General features: G+C 52.8%; 6 protein-coding genes across 6 annotated transcripts; 1 reads left to right on the top strand and 5 right to left on the bottom strand.

The window, feature by feature from the left end:
- Positions 1–299: 299 nt before the first annotated feature.
- BDZ99DRAFT_388292 (aldolase) lies at positions 300–2,318 on the bottom strand (the record flags this gene model as incomplete). The annotated part of the gene is made up of 1 exon (XM_033715564.1): positions 300–2,318. One exon carries the CDS (start codon positions 2,316–2,318, stop codon positions 300–302), a length of 2,019 nt encoding a protein of 672 aa, XP_033576266.1.
- Positions 2,319–5,008: 2,690 nt separating this feature from the next.
- On the bottom strand, positions 5,009–6,226 carry BDZ99DRAFT_417124 (3-oxo-5-alpha-steroid 4-dehydrogenase-like protein). The gene is made up of 3 exons (XM_033716810.1): positions 6,077–6,226; positions 5,802–6,005; positions 5,009–5,724 (listed from the first exon to the last, which is right to left on the bottom strand). Exons 1-3 carry the CDS (start codon positions 6,155–6,157, stop codon positions 5,146–5,148), a joined length of 864 nt encoding a protein of 287 aa, XP_033576265.1. The 5' UTR covers positions 6,158–6,226; the 3' UTR covers positions 5,009–5,145.
- A 2,620-nt stretch (positions 6,227–8,846) lies between these two features.
- Positions 8,847–9,293, top strand: BDZ99DRAFT_365715 (uncharacterized protein; the record flags this gene model as incomplete). Its single annotated transcript, XM_033714743.1, has 1 exon — positions 8,847–9,293. A coding segment is annotated over one exon (447 nt), but the record flags the coding sequence as incomplete, so codon positions are not given.
- Positions 9,294–13,184: 3,891 nt separating this feature from the next.
- Positions 13,185–16,953, bottom strand: BDZ99DRAFT_508961 (FabD/lysophospholipase-like protein; the record flags this gene model as incomplete). Its single annotated transcript, XM_033724369.1, has 12 exons — positions 13,185–13,394; positions 13,508–13,781; positions 13,816–14,886; positions 14,941–15,297; positions 15,348–15,598; positions 15,658–15,691; positions 15,740–15,774; positions 15,839–15,971; positions 16,035–16,419; positions 16,468–16,710; positions 16,760–16,833; positions 16,894–16,953. 11 exons carry the CDS (start codon positions 16,951–16,953, stop codon positions 13,569–13,571), a joined length of 2,856 nt encoding a protein of 951 aa, XP_033576263.1. The 3' UTR covers positions 13,185–13,394; positions 13,508–13,568.
- Positions 16,954–20,606: 3,653 nt separating this feature from the next.
- BDZ99DRAFT_476741 (uncharacterized protein) lies at positions 20,607–21,511 on the bottom strand (the record flags this gene model as incomplete). Its single annotated transcript, XM_033722077.1, has 2 exons — positions 20,607–20,888; positions 21,134–21,511. The coding sequence occupies 2 exons, from the start codon at positions 21,509–21,511 to the stop codon at positions 20,607–20,609; spliced, it is 660 nt and encodes a 219-aa protein (XP_033576262.1).
- An 88-nt stretch (positions 21,512–21,599) lies between these two features.
- On the bottom strand, positions 21,600–22,190 carry BDZ99DRAFT_520658 (uncharacterized protein; the record flags this gene model as incomplete). Its single annotated transcript, XM_033725552.1, has 1 exon — positions 21,600–22,190. The coding sequence occupies one exon, from the start codon at positions 22,188–22,190 to the stop codon at positions 21,600–21,602; it is 591 nt and encodes a 196-aa protein (XP_033576261.1).
- Positions 22,191–22,408: the final 218 nt, after the last annotated feature.

Raw genomic sequence — 22,408 nt, 5'->3', positions numbered from 1 at the left:
CTCTTGACTCGTGCTATTGTAGGGAAGCCTTCTGGAAACTGAGAATCTGGGGCAATCGCGTCTTCCCGATGCAAGGCCTGAATTGCGGCACATCTATCCGTAATTTCAGTCTCTAGCGAGGACGTCTATGCATTGCGGTTGCTCCGGGGAGCTGGTCTCGATGGTCCGTCACCGTTACGAGTATACATATAACATGGTAGATGTATAGATGGCAGGGGACCTTGTAGATCTACGCAACGTCCTGCAAGCACACACGGCCTCCTGCACCTAGACAGCAAGAACTTACCCATCTCTACCTATCAAAACAGTCCTCTCCCAGATGCCAGACGCACAAAGTCGTAGGGCACGTTCTGTCCTACCAGCAACCTGAGCGTTTCCACCGTTGTCCAAGCACTCACATCTGCAATGCCGTATGCCGTCCATCCTGACGAGGCCGCTATAACAAGTGGATCTCCTTTCCTTGGCCCGTTGGCGAGGTCCACAAACACCTTACCTGCAAGACTACCAGGGCTCCTTCCGTCGACACGATAGTGCTTCAACAGGGGAACCACCAGCAAGGATTTCTCTGCCGGCAACGCAGAGATGATGACGAAGGGCTGCTGCAGTCTCTTGACGTCTTCCACAGATCGGACTGGATCAACCTCGGAGCTCAGGGGCCCATGCGTCTTGAAACCGATAGTATATATCGGACCGATGCCCAGGCTTTTCAATGCAAATATTGCTGCCGCGGCATCAGCCTCTGCACTAGCCAGTATCAAGGCTGCCTGTCCGCTGTAGGCCGAGGGAACGAAATCGCGGCTCAGTGTTGCCCGGATGCCCTTCCATGTCGCGTTGTCTCCTATAAAGGTAGTTCGACCACCCTCCAAGCGCAGTGTAACCACGTCGACCTGTCCAATCGTCCTAGCAGCGGTCGTGAGCGAGGGTAGGTATGGAGCCGAGGCTGCTGCAAGAGGAGGGTTAATGTAGGCTCCACCGAAATTCGGTCGCCGGATGATGGCGTCTATCGAGCCCTTAGGCGCCCTCTCTATAAACATGAACTGATGCGGTAAGCTCAACTCATTGAAGCATTTCTCGAAAAATATGGCCTGTGTCGTCGACCGATAGCTGCCAATGCCGTATATGTCTACTTTGGGCATTTGGCCCATGCTATGGAGAGCCATGTTGATTTCTGCAGCACTAAGCTGGCCGGGCGCAGCAATCATGGGGAGTAGAGGATGCGTAATTGGTGTAAACACCTTGTTCAATGCCCGGGATAGCTGCCCCATAGGCCCCATGTTGACTCCAGCCAGGGGAGGATGGGGGAATGTCGACTGTATGGTGGAGCGAAAGTATTCTAACTCGTAGTTTTCCTGGATGGAATTGACGAAAGCAATCATCTTCACTACATCGCCGTACACAGCACCTCTCCTAAAGAGCTCTTGCGCTTCCGGCGATGTCCATTTGAAGGTCCCGGAAAAGTCATGGAAAGCCGAGATAATCTTGCTGTTCCCTTTGTGTTCCGCTAAGCGTCGCCTGATATCTTCTGGTAGCCATAGTTCAACGTCAATGTACTCGCACCCCCACTTGATTGCCCTTGAAAGGTATTCGTAGAAAAGGTTCGGATCGTCCATAGGGAAGCGGCCATTCTCTTTGGTACATCTTGTGGTGTAGATGATAGGGAGCTCAGTGCGCTGCCGTAGAAGCATTAGTTGCTCGCCAACGTACTTCAGACTCGGCATTCGACTGAATGATCCGTCTGGGAGAGGCTCCTTAAGGAGATCCACTCTCAATTCCACAACGTCGGCTCCAACGGAAAGAATATCCAGATTCGGCAGCGCAGCATGGACGTCAGGAAACGTAGTGGATATTTGCGTAGTCCGCGCTTTCTTCGTCAAGTCGCGGTGATGGCTGATTTGGCCGAGAACAAAACCAAGAAATCGGGCTATGTCTCTCTGAAAGAACGGTGACTCTGTGTAGAGGTACTCGTAAGCACAACGCGATGTAAGGTTCTCGTCCAGCGCTTGGCCTCCATCCACACAGTGCGCATTTATGGCCAACCTTGATCCATCCCAGTCCTGCAGCTGGGAGCCGACAAATATGTTCGATATCCCGTAGATAGTTCCTTCGAATCCTGCTTTTATTTCTGCCAACGATGCCGCCAGTTCCCAAGGCTGGCCTAGAACATCTGCAATGCTCCTAACAATGTTCTCATGCCCATCTCCATATATAATCAACAATGCTGGCTTGGTCCAGTTGGGGGCTCCATTGGAGAGCTCCTGGATGGCGACGAAGCCGTTACCCTTCAGGGTAGAGGGGGGGATATTGTCGGGATGTATCATCGTTGCCATAAGAATGTGTTTTGCCTGGTGGGACAGCGCGAAGCTAGCCGTAGGTGTTGAAGCCGTTGATGCGGAGCTGCAGCTCTACAAAGATGCGACGGGAGGAGTTCAGCGGGCAAGCTTTCAGGGCCGTCTCTCGCATCTCCGTGGTTTTGGGGGAGAAAGGACTCCTGTGGGCCAGTACTTGCGACAATTCAGGCGTGCCGGGTAGTCGGTGGAGGCTGCAATGCAGTTTTGAAGTGGTGATATAGAGTGGAAGGGAGAGGATGGGATCAACGTGGGTCAGGTCGGGTCGCCGATAGCAAGGTAGTACCATTGCTTGCGCATACGGAAACTCGAAAGCTCCGCGAAACCCGCAGGTCACTTTTGTTCCTCGTATGGGTCGTCGTCTGCTGCCGAGCGGAGGGGCCTCTCATGGCGCGAGCAGGACTCGGCAACGCCTGGGGTCGCGGAACGGATTGCCTCAAGCATCCTTGCGCTGTGTCGGGCAACATTTATCCAGCGCCGCCGCTATGCTCTCACTCCAAGCAGCCCGTGGAAGATAATAATCCGCCAATCCGAGGGCTGCGTTGGAGGCCCAGCTTTCCTCTCCGCCGGTGATATACCCCCGCCCAGCTTAGCTGCCCGCCCGTAGGGCAGCAGGGCGAAATTACTGACCGGTAGATGGGACGGCGACCTCCCCAGTGGACGAAATCGGACGCTCGACTACGGTGTTTTGAAGTAGTGTTATGAGCGAGGATGCAGATTAGCACCGTATGCGTGCCATATATGTGGGTTTTCTGCCTGATGCCGTACGTACGGAACGGTCGAGACAACATCTGCCAGCTCAACAAATAGCATGGTTAATTGAGTCCGTGGAACGATATACTCATCTGAATAGGGCGGAGGATGTTACGGTCCACGCCTGGCGCGATGCTACGATCCATCCTGGTCACAGTAGCATCCGGTAGCCTGGACTTGGGGCTTATGGCAGAGACTCCGTTCGGCATTGCGAATATTTTCCGTCGGCAGAATGAAGAAGTATACATGCCGTCCTAGTCGGAGTACAGCTACCGTCCGTTCACTCCGTATGGCGTGTTACATCCCGCCCAGAATTTGAAGATGAAGTACCTACTTAGTGTCAAATATCAGTTAAGAGGTATATGATATTCTTACCGCATAGTACACAAAGCATTCAGGGCTAGTATGCGAATTGGAATGCAGGTATTGAGATACGAGTATGAGTAAGAGTGAGACGACATCTGTCTCAATTCTCTGCTGCAGAACTCGCCGCAGGTGTATCGACCAGTAACAGCAATAACGACTACAAGAGCAAACGAATATAGACAGGGCATGTGACAACGAGGGTACTCCTTCAAATACTATACGCACTCCCACACTTCGGGATGTTCCTTTCCTTGATTTTCATCACTTGTCTGAAGCTTCTCTGACCACCACACTCTTTTGAACTACCATTTCTCAATGTTCAATCGTAAAGCCTTCTCGTTTAAAAGATCACTCTCGTAACACATCTATAACAAATCTTCGTAGTAACTCCGTTGAGTCCCAACAGATCATGCTTCCAGTTTTTTTTTCTTCCATTCGATATCAAGGAGACGCTCAAGAGTAATCAACCTTTGCATAATGTCTTCCGTAAAGTCACATTCAGTACTATGACACCGAAGCCATTTTGTCAACGTCGTTTCTGCACTCTCTTTGAAACTAGAGAAGTGTACTTCGACGAACAAGCCCTCGGCTGCTTCAGTGTTCATCTTGTAGCCTGTATGAAGTCCATGTGACTCTTACTGTCAGTCCTTTCAAAATGGAAACGCATAGCAATCCATCGTCGTTCTATCTAAGGGTTGAATCAGGCTCAATAATATGAATTGGAATAGTCGCTGGTGTATATGACCGAAGGCATGACTTCGGGCTATGATAAAAGTCGTGAATGATGTTCTAGAAAATGTGAAGTTTAGGCGACCAGATATAAAGGATACAATATACGAGACTCATAAAGTGTCCAGCGCTATGAAATATTCCTGGAGCATGTGAATAAGCTAACGTGCCGGTAGAACGGTCCTGCATGCACCCATCAATTCACAGCAAACACGCGGATACATTCCCTCATCCGACTAGCTCCCCAGACAGCCGCTAAATGACCCATGACCTTTCAAACTCGCCAAGCCTGCCTCAAATCCCTGTATTCTGCTTCTGATTGGCCCCAAACTCATTCCAGGTGACTGTTTGTGCGACTTCCCCCACCAGGCCCGCTTCCCCACCAAAATCGCTTTCCTCCTGCCAAATTACATGCTACATGTACTAAATATTTCCTGGCAACCCCAAAATCCATCGATTTACAGATCCAGTTCCGCTGGCGCAATGGTAGCGCGCCAGACTTCTAATCTGGAGGCTGTGGGGTATGTTTTACCTTGCTGCGAATAATCATGCCCGCGTACTAATGATGTATTAGTTCGAGCCCCACGCGGAATGCGATTATCTTTTTGCAATTTTTTTGGTTCTTGTAGGCTTGTTTTCTTGTTGATGATCAACAGCATGGATTTGCTTGGTGACGATAGGGGACTTGCAAGGTTTGGACGTTTTGAGGCAACGGGTGCTCTGACGACGACGATATCTAGTTTTGCCACTGTGAACTGTTCTATGGTCCCTCAGAGCTAGTCACTCGTTTACGCTGTAGAAAAGCGGCTTTTGTTCTGCTGGAGTATCATGTATAATCATTATTCTGTGTATATATGTACTCTTCTCGTCGAAAAAGCGCGAACCCATCTTGAAAGATTCGCACCCCTTTGAAGCCGTGAGCTACTAGCAAGCCTCCAGGATCCAAAGAGAGTTACAGTAATCCCGGTATGATAGCCTTCCTATTCCCAACTTTGTCGCTCCCAAACTTAGCTACATACCACCTCCATCCTTGCAGTGCTCGGGGAAGCATCGTCGCGATCTCGTTGACCAAGAAACTCCTCGCAGGATGACAGTTCAAGCCCCCAACCATCCAGAATCCAGCCCATTCGATCCATTCGCAAAGGTAATGCGGATACAAGATGTATGCGAACAGCCCATTCTTCGGCAACATGTAGATCTTGTCCACCTTCTCCGGCGCCTGGCCTGTCTTCTCTGCTTCCTTTCGCTGCCTACGATCGGCCGCGCGACGGATCTCGCGCAGATCATCGTCATGATATATGTTGGCCAGCAGGCCCCATCCCCAGATAACGAGACCGACTTCCATCCAGTATAGACGCCCGGCCCAGTCGTATACGGTGGTCGGGCCATACCCTGCGAGCCAGCCGCCGATGGAGATGGCGTTGCAGAGCTGGAAGCAGGTGGCCGCGGCCCAGACGAAGGGGTGGATGGGAGACATGCTTGGGTTGAGGACGAGGGGCGAGAGGAGGGCGCGATACAGGTAGTGGATAGTCTGTTTGTCCAATACGTCAGTAGCTGCAAGTAGCCGATTGTCGTACGGCGTCAAGGTTTGAAATGGGGTTGACTCACAAAGCATCCTGCCATTGTCCAGTTTCCCCATGGCAACTCCTCGATCTCCAATTGCTTCGGCAGCGTGAACATTATGTACAGAAGAGTGGTGAATCCTGGCGCTTCCATTGTTGCCCACGCTAGTTTGCCGGGGATGTTGAAGCGGGAGTCATTGGAGGTTTTGCCTTGCGGATACCAGTCCGTAATCCATTGAACAGCCGCGAACTATAATGCGAAAGAGAAGTCAGCTTCGATCTTCCATTACGCAGCTGTTGCAGTTGACAGTGGTGTATTACCAGGGGAAAGAGTTGCCAGACCCAGCACAGGGTTTCCCAGTTCTCCCTGGAAGGCGGCAGCCAGTTCTCGATGAGCACCATATCCTAGATATCGAAGACGCGTTTCGTACGCGTGTGGTGGTCGTAGGTGAAAAAATGCCTCGCAAACTGGTGAAGAAGTAATGAGATCATCGAAGCGCTCGGCTGTACCTGCATTTTATTTACGAGGCCTCTCAGATCTTCACCATCCAATCAAAGCCTCGAGTAGCCGCAATTCTTTCTCTGAACTTCAGATCTTTATCCAATCAGCCTGCAGGAATGCATCTAAAAAGCAGAGCTCTTTTTTGAGCTGTCCGTTTATGAAATCGAACAGCATCATTCTCACGGCTTGATTTAAGATGTCGAATCATTACATTGGAAGGACTCATTTAGATGGACGTTCTGAAATTGTTCAAGGCACTCGATGTGCGCAAGTACAATGCCTCGTCATAGAAATCCGTACACTCGTTTACCGCTGCCTGATGAACTTCATAGTATTTTCAGCATACCGAATGCAGATTGGAAGTGTATCTGCTGCCCCCGATTTCTATTAGTACGTTGGAACTCCACAGACAGTGGCAGAAAGGTGTACGGAGTGTTCCTATGGCAAGGCCCTGTAACTTACGTGCAAAATCCTGTCGCAAAAATTCTAGGACCAACACACCGTAGTATTCTATCGAGCACTGTGAACTCCTTTTACACGAAGCCATCCTTCTACCGTTCTTCTATTGCAACATTTCATTTCAATTGTACAATATTGTATTGTATCACTTCTTATATCCTAACTCGTATGCTGAAGCTGCTCAATCAGCCGTTCAAGCTAAATATCACGTGTTGGTCATGTGAGCAGCATCACGTGGGAGAGTTCAGGTTTGATTCCAAAGAGAAGCTCAAATACATGTAAGCCGAAAACCTCGACTGCCAGGCTCACATGCCAGGAACTTCCACTTACCGGTCGAGCCTTTTATAGTTCCGGGCGAACAGAGTTCAGGCTTCAGACACCGCTGACGGTCTCGGTTTCTCCCACCTCCAGGCTCATACCTCAACTCCGCGTCACCATTCGTCCTGCCACGAATAATGAGGCGGCGCCAGGCTCAACACGCAGCGTTTTTAGACTGCGCATGACTGTTATTCACGTTCACCGGCTGCTAGTTCTGCAGCATACTAACTTACTTCGCGATGGCGAGGCTCCCTAGGCAGAAATGCCAGCGAAGCCGGCGCGAGTTGGGCGGAGGGCGTAGACCGGAAGGCTGTGGCGGGAAGAGCCTCAATCGCAGGGATAGAAGGCATATTCTGAAGAACAGAGAAAACGAGAGTCTGCGCCTGCAACCTTCCGAAGTCTTTTGATTGTCTAAATTTTCACCCCCTCTCCGGTCAGCTCAGGGCTTTCACGCGTCACTTTTCTTGTCATTTCCTCAGCCTCTTCATCAGCCTCTTTTCCTCAGCCTCAGCCTTGTTGACCCCCTTCTATCTCTTTGTGCCTTCCTAAGGGCGCAGAAAGGAGGATATGGCCGACCCTTATAACCACAAAAGGGCTCCGCCAGGCAACAACGAGGCTGCACAACGCTGGTCCAACCCTCAGCAAGATACAACCAGTAATATCTCATTTAATCCATTTCTTCACACCAACTACCCCCAGACCGAGGCACCGCCCCCTTCCCGTAATCTTGGTCTTGTCCAATACGAGTCACCTGTTTTTCCCCACGCTCAGTATCTATACCCTGAGCCTGAGCGCATTGGCCGACTTGAGGACCACTGGCAGGTGAGTTCCACTCCTTTCAGTTCAAAATGTAGGCAGAGGAGGGCCCTTGCATGATTGCATGACCCAGTGTCACCCATCACCGGTGAAAGAGCTGAAGAGTTCTCCCGTGTGGTCGCTGTATTTGGCAAGGCAATGATCGTACTTCTCAGCCTCACCCCTTATTCCACTCGAATGTTTCAGCAACTGACGTTTGAATAGACTGGCAGCTCGAATGACACTGGATATGCATCGCAGCCAACAAGCTCTGGCACTCTGGCCATACCGCGCAATGTAAACACATATCTGTATCAACAAGACTTGTCTTTGTCCTCCAGCAACCTTTTCGACCTCTCAATGGAGCCGCTCACCGACTTTGACGATGTTAATTCTCCAGCTCAGCCGTATATGTCATTTAGAGGGGACCCGAGTCAATACCACCCATTCCCAGATCCGGAACCCGAACCCGAACATTCAGGAGGCTCCCGGCCAAAGAAGAGACGACGGACCAAGAGCCCGGAAATTCACCACAGTTCTGATCGTCTCCGTCCTCGTGCGAAAGTTGCTAGACAAAGCAGGATCTATTCCTCTCATCCAGTACCACAAGAGCCAACCCCGAATGTCAATCCTGTAGGCGTGTTTCCGAACTCTTCAGTGCAGCCTGTTCAACGGGATTATGGACTACCGCCTAGAACTGTCCAACACGGAAGTAATGTTGGAATAACTACGGAAATGGCACCACCTACACTCGACACAATTCCAGCATCGTCGATAGCCATCATACGCAGTGTCCTTGAAAATCAGACTACAAAAGGTTCACTTCCATCTAACGAGAAGATCGAAGCGATATCAACCATAACAGAGGTGCCAGCTCAAGCTATAGCCGCCTGGATCAGAAGAAATTTACAGAGCAGAAGTGTATCGCACCGCTCTACTTCTCCTTTAGTAGCCTTTCCACAACCTAGACCGACACGTCCGCCTCCGGCTACGGTAGATAACGCAGCTGAATCGGATGCGATCTCCAATGACCGCTTACCACAACACGTTCGTCAAGCTATCGAGAAGTACGTGGTGGCTTGCAGCAAGAAGCGTGCGAGAGGAGACGGCCGTCGGAAGGTCAACAACGGTCAATATGCTTGTACAGCGGACTGTGGATACCTCACTAAACGCGCATTCGACTGGAAACGACATGAGGAAACCCATCAGCCACAGGAGTTTTGGTTGTGTGAGATCTGCAGGACTGCCCTTCACCCAAAGATGGTACTTGTTAGTAGACGCGATAAGCTGCTACCACACATCAAAAACGAACACCCTGACGAAGATGCGGACGATGTAGTAGAGCAATCGAAGCAAGACTATGTAGCGGATTTTAAACGGAGATGCGGATTCTGTGGGGCTCGCTTTGAGTCTTGGGATTCTCGGAACAACCATATTCTTGCACACTTCGACGGGAAGCTTGAGGGAGGAATCCGAGCTATGAGCGAGTGGAGAGATCCTTGGTCTGAAGAAAGGAGTGAAGATGAAGATGGAGGTGAAGACCCTTCGGATGATTCGGATGACTCGGATGACTCAAGCGATGATTCGGACGGGCAAGGCTTTCAGAATCAAGGAGACCACGCTGGCGCATCCGGAGGAAGTGGCAGTGGCCATGGATACGGCCAACAGCATCCTCCAAGTAATCCGAGCCAGGAAGGACGACATGGACAGGGCGAATTCCAAGGGCATCAGAGACAGAACCATGGCGGTGGTTTCCATTTCGGTTGGGGTTTACATTTATCTCCAGTAGGTGGACCAGTGTCTGACTTGAAGCACAATTCATCGGAGATGGGAATTTCTTCTCCACAATTAGCCGTGGCCGCCAGGAGGGACTCAGGGTATGAATATGGTGGCAGTCATCATAACTCGATTAGCCTTCCACAGTAAGTTTCTGGACAATCATCTCCTCTTTCCCATGCTAAACCCTCTCGCCAAAGTAGGCACCATGATAGTATCCCACGCAGCCGCTTTAGTGCACCTCGAACCTTACGCCCTAGCCCTCGACCCGAAAAACAAGAGCCCTCTAAGCCGAAAAACAGAAATGTCGGCAAAATAATTGGGAAAGGAGCCTACGGATCCGTTGATGTTGTCGAAAACCGCATGACAAGGGAATTGTACGCAAGGAAAAGATGTCAGGTCTCGACTGACAACCTGTCCGGGTTGAGGTCGTTCCATCGGGAAGTGAAAATCATGAAAATGGTGGCCCACCCTCATATTGTGCGCCTGGTCTCGGCCTATGTTCAAGATTCCTCTTTGAACATCGTTATGAGTCCACTTGCGGAATGCACGCTGCGCCAATACCTAGATCTTCCGGCCATGCGGCAGGGAGAGGCCCCTCGCATACGCTCTTGGGTCGGGTGTCTCTCGTCTGCACTTTCTTACTTGCACTCCAACCGCGTTCGGCATGCAGACATCAAGCCACAGAACCTTCTAGTGAAAGACTCCGACGTCTATATTAGTGACTTTGGCATTTCGAGGATCGTCTCGGAACCGGACTCAACCTCCTCCAGTATTAGCCCCATGACTCCAATGTATGCGGCACCTGAAATCGCTGAGCACCAGCCTCACGGGAGAAAGGCAGACATCTTCTCGCTTGGATGTGTGGTATTCGAGATGCTGACGGTAGCTCAAGGCTATACTATTGCGGACCTCCATCGCCATTTAGGGATCTCAAATAATAAGAAACGTCCGCGGTCCCACCAAGCGTATCATAAGGAACAAAAAGGTCTCATTTCCTGGATCGAGAGCTTATGTTCACCAACAATCACGGCGGCTCAACGTTGCCTGTGGGACGTGTGTAAATGGATGCTAGAGAACAAGGCCGAACAACGACCCTCTTCGAGCCTCCTGGTAGAGTGCCTCGGCCAGCTTTGGCTCTCTGAAAATCTTGGAACCATTCCAGCATGTCTGAGCGCCAGTGTGACATTGATTAGGGAGCCCATATCTCCAATTCCGACTCCAGCCTCTGACAATCAAGAACGTCGTGCTGGCTACGTCCCTGCGCAAACTCTTGCTCGACCTAATTTCCCTCAGAACTCAAATGCCAAGCCGCCGGCTAATCCTCGACCTTTCTGCAATACTCCACCAGCGACTCCGAGGCCTCTGCCTTCGAAAGGAAGCTCACCGTACTCTACATTTGAATACAGTAACACTCCAGAAGATGCATCATTGTCGCTATCGAGGGCCAAGCATACTGTAGACCAGAAGAAAGATTCCATCAATATCGCCCATAAAGCCGACGCACAGTCGTACGACTCACTTAAGCTCTACATAACGGTACCCGCCGCCGTTGTGTGTCTTATGCCATCCGATGACGGTCGTATACACTTCCAGGTTGGCTTCTTGGTTCTTCCAATCGTGTTGATCTCTCAAACCCAAGATAATGCCAGCCAAGCAAGCGCGCGCTATCAGTCGCGCGATGAAGTCTTGTCAAATCCATGTCTCCCTCCACGAAAAGCGAGTTCCAAGATCGAAGCCCGCAAAGAAGGGGTAGTTCGGTTGATAGACAGGCAGACCTGCCATATCTGCGGACGACTCTTTACGGCTCCGAGGTTGATGGATTGCCGAAAATGCGGCCACATCCGCTGCGAAGATTGTCCACGATTCTGTCCTGAGATTCATGAGAAGAAATGGCCCCTAGATCGAGATCCAGATCTGACTGAAATTGGCAGCCATCTCAACCCGCCGGCGTACTCCGTCACTGATTCCACTCCGTTTCTTGAGGACCAGTATGTGTTCAATAAGATCGTGGATCAAAGTCAGGCTGTAGAATACCCCAAGGATCGTTTCCTGCAAGCTTCTCCCTCTACTTTCGATCTTATTCGACCTCCAGTTCGAGATTGTAGGGACGAATGGTGGCGTCCCAAGACTCCATCGGTAGACTCTCTGGACCAGGATCCACCGCGTTTGATCTCAGAAGGGTCACTCTATTCCGCAATACAGCCAGCCCATAAAAGGATGAGACTCGACTACCACATACCTGGGTCCGAAACCGATTCAACAGCACCTCCTGGTTTCGATGGACGGAGACGTATTTCAGTACGGTCCCAGCAAACAGTCCATCTTAAGCAAGCCAGGAGTCTAGACGGGCATGCCAACAACCATACCATCCTGTCCAGATGGTCGGCTTTCCGTAAAGCCGCACCAACAGCAGATAACACAGACTCATCCTTCAAATATCTCCCTGGTATGATCAAGTCGGCCTCGGCATCTACGAACAGCAACGATGCTGTCGCACGAATACCCATACTTCAACATACTCGCTCAATCTCTCACGATTATACAATACCTATCAATAGCCCAAGAAAATCCTCCCTCCAGCGATCGCTCTCACACACGCATGATGCACCGAATCGCCCGATTATTTTTCACTCGCACCTTGATGTCGGACCCTCAAGTAGGGTGTCTGGCAGTGCCGTGAGCATCAAATCAACGGGGAGTAGGGAGTTCAAGTCGATCGGCCGGCATGCAAATACTTGGCTTTTCAATGACTACAGCCTCACCGGAGGCGCGAAGAAGATGTTCAGGTTCTGGGCCGGGGGAAGGGGGCCAAAGGACGTATATTAGTGATGCTTTCCCGTTAACTTTGACTTTCATATTCGTGTTTGATTGCCTTTCTTTTGATCTATCTTGTAAAATACGTTTTCTTCAAGGATTCTTCTGGGGCCGAATGTTTAGACCATCTCATTTTGATGCTTAATGTTTGTTCTTTGCTGTGATATAAGGTCTTGGTTGGTCTGAGTAAAGACGGTGCTAAGTCTACTGGTGGGACTAGTGCCTCAACATTCACACCTTATAACGACGTCAAGCAAGCTTATCAATATCAAGTCTTCGCATTTATTCTGGGTGAAAGGTCTTTGCAATGATCTATCGGCTAATCTTTCTTCAACTGGATCAACTTCGCGTCGCCGTAATGAAGCTCGACGCTTTTTGATTCTTATACCCAGAGGCCAGAATGAGGCGAGCGACCATAAATGCAAAAACGACGCAACGTCAGACAAACAACCCACATACACCTCTTCCGAAGTACTTTGTAAGAAAAGATGGAACAATACAGACAAATAAGCCCACATGCACCATATCCTCCAAACCACCCGCCAACGACTACCTCCCTCCCTCCCTCGCCCAGCCCTACCCTCCCATCACATGCCAGCCTCATCATCCCCCCACCGCGCTCCATGCTCCCTTCGCCCACCTCCAGCCGCGATCCAACACGTATCCCAGTCCCGTCCCTAGCCCTCATCTAACACGCATTCCAGTCCCCATTCCTCCCCTCCTTCCTAAACCTCCCACCGGCCTCCAGCTCCACTTCCCCCCGTCCCGGCGCCCGGGAACCAGGCGCCCCGGAGACCATATCCCTGCGCACAGGCACGCGCCCGTCAGCTAACGACCCTGCGTCTTGACGTAATCGACTATTTTCGGGGTTCGAGTTGTCAGATCTTGATGACCGGCTCGGCTCCGAGATGCGTAGCGAGGATGAAGGATTCAGGAGTGCAGCGCTGGGGTTGGGGGTTTGGGAGGATGGGCCTAGAGCTGGCGGTTAGAGTGGGATTGGGGAGGGGTGGGTGTTGGTGTTGGTCGAGATCGGACGGGTGGGATGGTACAGTAGTTTGCAAATCCACCTTTACTCGTGCACGTACCTATGCGTGAATTGAAGCTCGTGTTTATTTCATCTATACCGACAGCGTTGCTAACACCGCATTACTCAGTATACTCATCGTTCGAGTCCGCTTGCTCAGCTTCCCAGCTCTTAAGGAAAGCAGATCTCGATATGGTATGTGGATGACCGATACCAAGGAATTGTTGAGAAAGTAAAGCACACTTTTCCATTAACTCGATGGCGTTGCTGAATCGGCCTTGGCCGTTGTATGTGAAGGCCAGGTTGCTCATGGCCGTCAGCGTTTCAGGATGCTCCTCTCCTAGCTCTCTCTTTCCAAATCTTTAGTACTTGTACTTGTAGCTCTTCCGCTTCCTTCCACCGGCCTTGCTCTGCGTACATTAAGGCCAGGTTGTTCATGCTTGTTAGCGTTTCAGGATGGTCCTCTCCTAGCTCTCTCTTTGTAATCTTTAGTTCTTGTACTTGCGACTCTTCTACCTCCTTACACCGGTCTTGCTCGACGTATATTAAGGCTAGGTTGCCCATACTTATAAGTGTTAAAGAATGTTCCTCTCCTAGCTCTCTCTTTGTAATCTTTAGTACTGGTACTTGCAGCTCTTCCGCCTTCTTCCACTGGCCTTGCTTGGTGTATGTTGAGGCCAGGTTGTTCATGCTTATTAGCGTTGAAGGATGGTCCTCTCCTAGCTCTCTCCTTGTGATCTCTAGTTTTTGTAATTGCAGCTCTTCCGCCTCCTTCCACCGGCCTTGATTTTTGTATATTAAGGCCAGGTTGTTCATGCTTATTAGCGTTAAAGGATGCTCCTCTCCTAGCTCCTTCTGCCATATCTGCATAACTTCAAACAAAGAAATTCCAGCCTCTATATACTTTCCGTCGCTGTCCAGACACATCGCGAACTTATAGAGCAGCTCTGTTCTTATTTCTGCGTCCTCTTCCTTCGTTGCATCAAGCAGGCGTCGCGCGTGAGGCAAGTATAGTCTCCATGCGCTTCTATTCGCATGATGATCATCATTTGGAAACACGTTCTTCAGACGTCGCATCGCTTTTAACGTCCACCGCACTGAGCTATCTCTTACACGGAGCCAGCTTCGAGTCGCAAAATGTACTAGGCGGTGAACGTCGAGCGTCAGCTTGCCGCTCCTCTTTGCTACAAACGAGTACGCATTCAGCAGGCCGATCGCGTCCGTCTCTCGTTTTCTGGACCGTCCCGGAGGCAGTAGCGACTCCGGTATGTCGATCGGCTCTACACACGACATGAATGCCAAGTAGTCTGCCGCCAGGGTGTCTCGACGGCGGATCTGCTCAAATGAGATCAACCAGGTCGTCGCTACCGGATCCTTTCTATCGCTGTATCTTCCCTCTTCCTCAAAGTCCTCGCTAAGTAAGTCAATCACGTCTTGCTCCTGCTCTGCTAACAGCGCCAAGTAGGTTTCCAGAGTGATTCCGTTCTAGTTGACGTAGGCGGCTGCTTGCACAATTGCGAGTGGCAGATAGGCCAGTTTTGCAAGCAATCTCGTCGCGATTCGGCGATCATTGGCTTGGTCAATTAGGTGTCTATACAGGAGCTGTAGGCCCATCTCTTCGTCTGTCTCTGCTAGATGAACCACGTTCTTCTGCGCAAGCTTAACGGCCGTCTTCCTGTCACGTATTGTGAAGACTATTCGTCCAAGGTCACTTCTTGGTAGAAAATCAAGTAAGCGAGGATAGCCGTCTCGTCCTGTCCACATGTCCACGTCGTCTGCGTTATCAAAGATCAACAGCCATCGACTGGCGCCTTTTTTTTTTGGCTCGGATGGCGTTGGAGAAGGACCTTGCTATCGGCTTGCTTGTCGTCTGAGCCTGGGAGCCGGAGCTATTCTGCAACGCCTTTATATGCCTGCTCGATCGTTTCCATGCTAATCGCAGGGATCCATATGACCGAGCAGTCCGGCGTGATTTCCTGCATTTTGTATGCGAGCTCGAGTGCGATCTGTGTCTTCCCTGTGCCTCCTAGGCTTACCATGGCTACCTTCGCTGCTCCACAGTCGCCGAGTAGCTCGTTTTGAAGCAGGTCGAGCTGCTTCTTTCTGTCGACGAAACGACGATTTTGTGCGAACGGAATATTCTGGAAACCCTCTGGGGACTCTGGTCGTAGGTAAGGATCATGCTACAAAAACAGGTAGAGGACACCCTACTTATTTGAAGCTGGTTCATGCGAATAGTATACTCCTGGGCAGATGTTAGCAAAATATCGCATTATTCACAGCTTGGCCATACTTTCACGACAGCTGCAAAGGCAGTATCGGCTCGGTCTACTTGTATATTAGCACGAGCCTATATGTGTATACTGCTACGTGAAATCATCGATATACATACTTTGCTTGTCCTTCAGGTGTAAAACACAGTCCCTGACTCGCACGCTTTGCTGCGGATGCTCCAGGTACTCATTGGTCGCTGCTTGAATTGCGCCTTGCTCCTTGTACTCTGCCAACCCGATGCCCCGCAGTCCCTGCTCAACATTCAGCCGGAGGTATCGCTTCTCGTCAAAGAGGCGGGCCCATCGCGCTATGACTCTCTTCTCCGTTCTCTCCGTCTCCGTTACCATGTCTACTAGCGTCTTTGATAGCAACTTCAGCATGTTGTCCTCAAGGGCCTTCTTGCCACGGTTTCCTGTGCCAACAGATATAAAGCACTTGGTAAGCGACATCAGCTCGCGAGACTCGGAGCACCAGATATTCGCCGCTTTTTCCTCCACCTCTTCGGCAGGGTTATTTGTGCCGAGCGCGCCATCCACAAATCGTCGCGAGCCGACGTTCACTGGATCGAAGAAGCCTGTTGCCGCCGAGGTCGCCAACGCAGCCTCGCAGATCGTGGCCGAGATATTGGGCCTGTCAGGCAAGTCGTAACTTCGAAGACGCGTGGTGCCGCTGGTTTCGTGCGCGACGGTACAGATGAAGCTGGCTCTAGTAAGCGGATGAAAACATGATACGAACTTTCCCGCTTACACTCTACACCCGCGATCTTGACCGTCGTTGAATAGATCCTCTATTGAGGCACCGCTGTCTCTGATTACCTTCTCGATAGCCTTCCTCAGCTTGCCCGAGTCGAATTGTGCCTTCGTCCTGCCCGACCAGCCAACCGGCAGTCGACTTGACTTCTTCTCGAATATAGCCTTCATCAATTCCTCGTACGCAGCGATGCAGGCCTCTACCGTCATCTCTAGTCGGCCGAGCGTGATCGCGATCAACCTAGTCGATTTAGTGGTATTCTAGATATGCATCAGCAGTAGAAACACACCCGCCTGCACTGGTTCCGCCGATGAGGTCGAACACCTCGCACGGGTTGACTGAGGAGAGCCCGGCCTGCTGACGCTCGTGGTTCAGTCATTTCATGAGGCCTTGCAGGATGTGTAGAGTCGAGAGGCCGCGCACCCCGCCGCCATCCAGCGCCAGCAGACAGAGGCCCGTCGTCGATGCGAGTGTATAGCTCATTTATAGTGTGGTATTGCGGACGACTGGAAGGCGTAGCCTAGTGGGCCCACCCTATGTAGCTGGGTTCGAGGGGACCAGCAGGCTCCCAACTAGCCGCCGGCCCCAGCTGAGCTGGTGGCCGAGACAGATGATCTTGGCTAACTTTACGATTCAGCATGTGCGAACTTTGACATTGTACGCTTTAAAACTCTCCACCTACTGGAGTCCCTTCATAAGCATATCGCACACCCCGACATGAAAGCAAGAAAACATACGACCTAAACAGTGGGAAATAGGCCCGAAAAGCCTGGGGCCACGATACCACCTGTATAGATGAACGTTCACACAAGGCTATGTACACCCATTTGGCACTGCCTGAGGCGCCCCGATGGGCCTCTGAGAACCGAGAAGCGATGTAAGGTTTGACAGAGTGGAGATAAGATTACCTCTTGACTGACCACCAACCTGATAGCTGGAGTACTCCTGACAGTGGCGTTAAACAGCAAAAAGTGACACTTAAATAACTGGATTTCTACGTGCGAAACCCCAAAACTTAGCACTCTGTATCTTTCCAGAAGCCAGTGCGCACTGCACACTCATTGGCACTGTCTGAGGGACCCCTACAGACTTTGAAAACCGTAGAAGCGATGTAAAGTCTGAAACGGCGGAATTGGGACTACCTTTTGGCTAGCGAGCTGCCTAACAGTTACCACCACCACACTAACCGCCAGCGCCAGCGTAGAGTCAACGCCATGCCTGCCTCTGTGTCTGCTGTGCTGGCTTCAACATTTGAAGCCATAAGCTACCCGGTGGCCAAGCTGAAGTAATCCTGACAGTGCTGTCGAACAGCCCAGAAGTGGCACCCAAGTAGCTGGATTTCCATGTCCGAGAAACCTAGAACCTAGCACTCGCTATCGTGCCAGAAGCTGATACATGCTGCACACTTGTTTAGCACTGCCTGAGGGCCCCCTACAGACTCTGAAAACCCCAGAAGTGATGTGAAGTTAGAAACAGCGGAATTTGTACTACCTTTTGGCTAACGGGCTACCTTGCAGCTGGGGGATTCCTGACAGTGCTGTCGAGCAGCTAAAGGTGGCATCCAAGTAGCTGAATTCACACTTGCGAAAATCCTATGACCTGGCACTCGATATCATGCCGAAAGTCGATGCACACTACACATTGGGTTGGCACTGCTTGAGGTGCCCCCATAGGCTTTTGGAAATCGAGAGACGATGTAAAGTTTGATAGAGTGGAACTTAGGTCACCTCTTGACTGACCACCGACCTCACAGCTGAAGTGCTTCTGACAGTGGTGCCTACCATCCAATGGTGCTACCTGTAGCTGGATAACAAGGTGCGGAAAACGCAGGTCCTAACACTAGGTATCTTGCTGGAAGTTGACGCACGCTGCACGCTCCTTTGGCACTGCAGGAGGTGGTTCTCCAGACTTCCGAAGACCTGGAGGCGATGTAAAGTTCCCTAAGGTGGAAATTAGACTGCTTCTTGACTGACAAGCCACATGGAGCCGGGGGTTCTCCTGACAGTGTCCTGCGCATATCAAATATGGCATCGAAGTAGCAGAATATCCGTGAGCGCAGCCTTATGACATACTACTGCGCTACCCACGCGTTTCTTTGACGCGTCGTGCCTCTTTTTAATAGAAGGGACACAGAAAGGGGCTTATCATCAAGTGCCCGTCCCATCTATAGACAAACCCACCATACTACTAGAAGCACAATAAGAATTTTCACGACTCCTGACCCACCGCTCCCTCTATCGTGAACAGCAGCCCGGCAAATCGTAACGCCGTGTCCACGTGGTCACGCGCTATCGCGTCATGCGACTTCACTTTTCACCTGCTCTTGCTGCCGCTTTTCCTCTTTCTTCTTCTTCTTTAACTTCTTACATCTTTATAACCAAACAACGACACCATGGCTATCAAGCGCAGACTGTCTCGCGGTTGGAAGAAGTTGCCGTAAGTACCCCTATTCGTTTTGATATCAACTCTAGCGAGGTCTCATTCTGACAACACGTGATACAGCCTCGAGGGTACTCCGGCGGCTGCGGCCGACTGGGACTGGGAGCAGACGTTTGCTGCTCCCAGTTCCAGCCGGTCGGGGTTGGCAGAGGAAGAAGAGGACGATATTGTAAGATATCGCGCAGACTTCCGCAGGTTAGCCCTGCGAATCGTTGCTGTAAGTGCTGTCTTGTGTCTTTGCCTTCATTCAACAGTTACAGATTCAGGATGGGACAACCAGGAGCCAAAACGACCGCCTTTTCTCTCTGGATTAGGACCACCAGGAGCCCGGATCCGGATCTGGAGTAGATTTAAGAGATAAGAGATGGATGAAAATGTAAGCTGAGAGAAAGAGACGATGGACTTGATGATGTTGATAACTAAGGAATATCCTCCTGGACTATTCGAAACTTAGACGCAGGCGATGTCAAAAGCACCAGTCCAAAGATCAAGCCCGATTTCGCTATCAAAAGCAGCAGCTCCGAACAGCCTTACCACGACTCGCCATGTCTAGATCTAGACAATAGTAGGGCAGTGGCGTCGAGATATCAATCCTGCCATGCTTCTGCAATAGGGCTCGGCCGAATACAGCGCTACCCCTCATCCTTTTTGACAGTGTTGTTGATGGATCGACAGGCTGGCGAGCGAATCAGGCGCGTCCAACACGACAATCAGACCATGCGGCGTATCAACGCGCGGGGGACCGGGCTTTCTGGAGGTCGCATGGTATTCGTCATCAATATCAGGGCGGAATATGTACAGTGGCAGCAGCGTCTCACCGACATTTGACACGCCCGCGCGTGAACGGAGTCAATATCAAAGTCAAATATTCGCGCCTACAACGGCGGCCGCAAAGTATGAGCTCGGTCGCGCCCAATTCGTCCCGCGGAGGCTCGGATCGGAAACAGGCAGCCGGAGGTGATCGAGGTGGTGCGAGAGTTCGGAATCGTGGAGAGGGTTGAGAGTCATGGCCACGGGTACTTATCGAATAATCCCCCACAACAAAAGCGAGGCCTGCAAGCGAACCCGCAGCCGGCTCGCGCGCGAGGCCGGACCCTATCCAGACACAGATTGGGCTGCCACGTGTTGCCAACCCTGTCCGGCGTGCCTTGGTCAACGGGCATGACTCGGGGGTCCAGCAGCTGGCCAGGAGAGCCGATTCGTCAGATGATCTGCGACGAGGCGTAGGGCAGAGAAGGGACTGAAGGCGGCGGAGGCTGTCAGCCCGCGATACACATCCAACGAAGAGATCGTGGATGCGTGCAGCCAAACATGCAAGCCCCAAGTTGCGTGCGAGATGCAGGCCCAACAGACGCAGCCCAGCAGCCCAGCAGTCCAGCAGTCCAGCAGCCCATGCCCATGCCCACCACCAGCCTGCCCAGCCTTGCTCCTTGCGACTGTCGAAGCGATGGAAAGGCTCCCCCAGCACCTCATCGAGGCAGCAGTATGGCAGCACAGGCGCCGTGCGCTGCGAGAGCCGAATGAGCGCGCCTGGCGCTGATTATTACGGCGGGTATCTCGGAGGACGGCCATCCCAGCACGGCTCTGCTCTCTGCGGTGCGGGCTTCCTCGGCCTACTGCTGGTGAAGCGCGGGCGGTTTCCACTAGCCATGCTGGCTGCATGCCGACACGAGGCCAGAGTCGAGCCGGGCAGCGTGTCATGCCTTCACCAACGCCCTCGCTTCGTTACCGCAACGACGATGGAGACAGACTCGGTCCCGCCAACACTCGCGATCGGCCCAACTGCCGGCCAACAAGATGCTGCCGGGGGCACTGCCGGCCGCGCTGCTCGCTAGGCCTAGAGGGTGTTTCCCAGCCACAGCCCCTTGCCGATGCTTCCCAGGGACAACCAGGACAGCGACACGAGGGCGAAACGTGGGGGCGTGCACTGGCGCCGAGTCGGAGATTTCGCGAGGCTTCTTGCCAGATGGCGACTGGCGCTGAGGGCGAATGTTCTACCCGGCTTCGCTGCTAGCTGCTTCGGCATCCCGAACCCCTGACGGCTCGGCACAGACGTCTCTCGCTGCGCTCCCGCCCACGTTGACCAACCGCGCCGACTAATGGCCTCCGCCAGCGTCTCCACCTGCGCAACAAGCACATCTCAGACATGCGGGCAGTCGGCCCATTCCGCCGCTTGGTGCCGGCGGAGAGGAAGGCTTGGTGTCGGGAGCGCGCGCCCTCAAACCCTGAGCCCGGGGGACGCAAGGAGCTCCTGGCCGCGGGAGTGCTGGGCGATGTCTCGCAGCCGCAAGCAACGTGTCTCGTTGCGGGGACGTCGCACACACGTGGAGCGACCAGTCGAGAAACATGTCGTCAGGCCGGCGCCCATCCACAGAAGAGCACTGCAGGCCCAGCCGTGGCACTGCGCTGCCGACGCGGCAGATGTCGCGTTGCCGCATGGGGCTGAGGATCTGCGGCACGCGAGCCGGTTGGTGTGTGCTGGCGGCCTCGTGTGCGTGCTGTGCTGCCCTTCGCTGCGACGAGACGGTGCTGGTGTGGCAAAGAATCGCGGCCGTGTCTCTGCTGCTGAGGTTGTGCTGCGAGATGCCGCGGAATGGTGCATCTTGGCTGTGCTGATGGGAGACTGGTCGGCCGTCCGGGCCAGGGTGCAACGTGGAGGGCACGTTGTTGTGGGCAATTGTGGAATGGAGCTAGCAGCCACGTCCCGCACCGCCAGCGGCGTCAGGCATCAAATCCTCCAGCGCCGGTTTCAGCAGCCAGGGAGCGTATAGGCCCGCAGTGACTCCAAGGCACAGAGCCTCAGCCGGCGGCGATGCGCGCAGCCGCGGCCGGAGTTGCACACGACGGGGCTTTGAGGAGCGCCAAACGGCGGTGCAGCAGTCGAAACCTGGTTGACCTGGTGGACCTGGTGCTGCTGTCTGAGAGGCCGACGCCGCCCGCTGCACACGCATCCCGGCGACAACGTGCCGTGGAGCGCAGGACTCCTCCACTCGCTCCTGTGGACGGCGACGTGCAGGGCTTTCGTCGAAAGTCATGCAGCAGGCACCGCGCCGCTGAGCCATGCACGCAGCGTGGCCGCCCGCGATCAGCACCAGCACGCCGCCGCCGTCGCGGTCGCTGCCCAGCGAGCCGGTGTCGACGGCCCGTGAGGTTGTTTTTGGCTTTGGCGGTGCTGGCTGGCGGTGCCCGTGAGAGGAATCGGCGACACTGTGCGGCGAAAGGGGCTTGCGATCCCGCGTCGGCGGTCCTCGGGGGCCTCCACGCGGGCATACGAGCTGCATGCTGCTGAGGACGGGGTGTGGATGCGTGGTGTTGGCCGATGCCGTTGCCGTCCGTTTGCAGCTGCTTTTGCAGCGCCGTGGACGTCGCCGTGGAGAGTGCTGAGCGTGCGAAACACCAGCGCCCCGTCCGCTCGAAGGACGTCCTCGCGCCCTCAGGCTCCAAATTGCCGTCCCACCGCGATCTGCAGGGATGCCTCGTGGTCGCCCGCCATGGATCG

Source organism: Mytilinidion resinicola (assembly GCF_010093595.1).
Source record: "Mytilinidion resinicola strain CBS 304.34 unplaced genomic scaffold BDZ99scaffold_10, whole genome shotgun sequence".
Classification (NCBI taxonomy): domain Eukaryota; kingdom Fungi; phylum Ascomycota; class Dothideomycetes; order Mytilinidiales; family Mytilinidiaceae; genus Mytilinidion; species Mytilinidion resinicola.
This window is presented reverse-complemented; position numbering and strand designations above follow the sequence as displayed.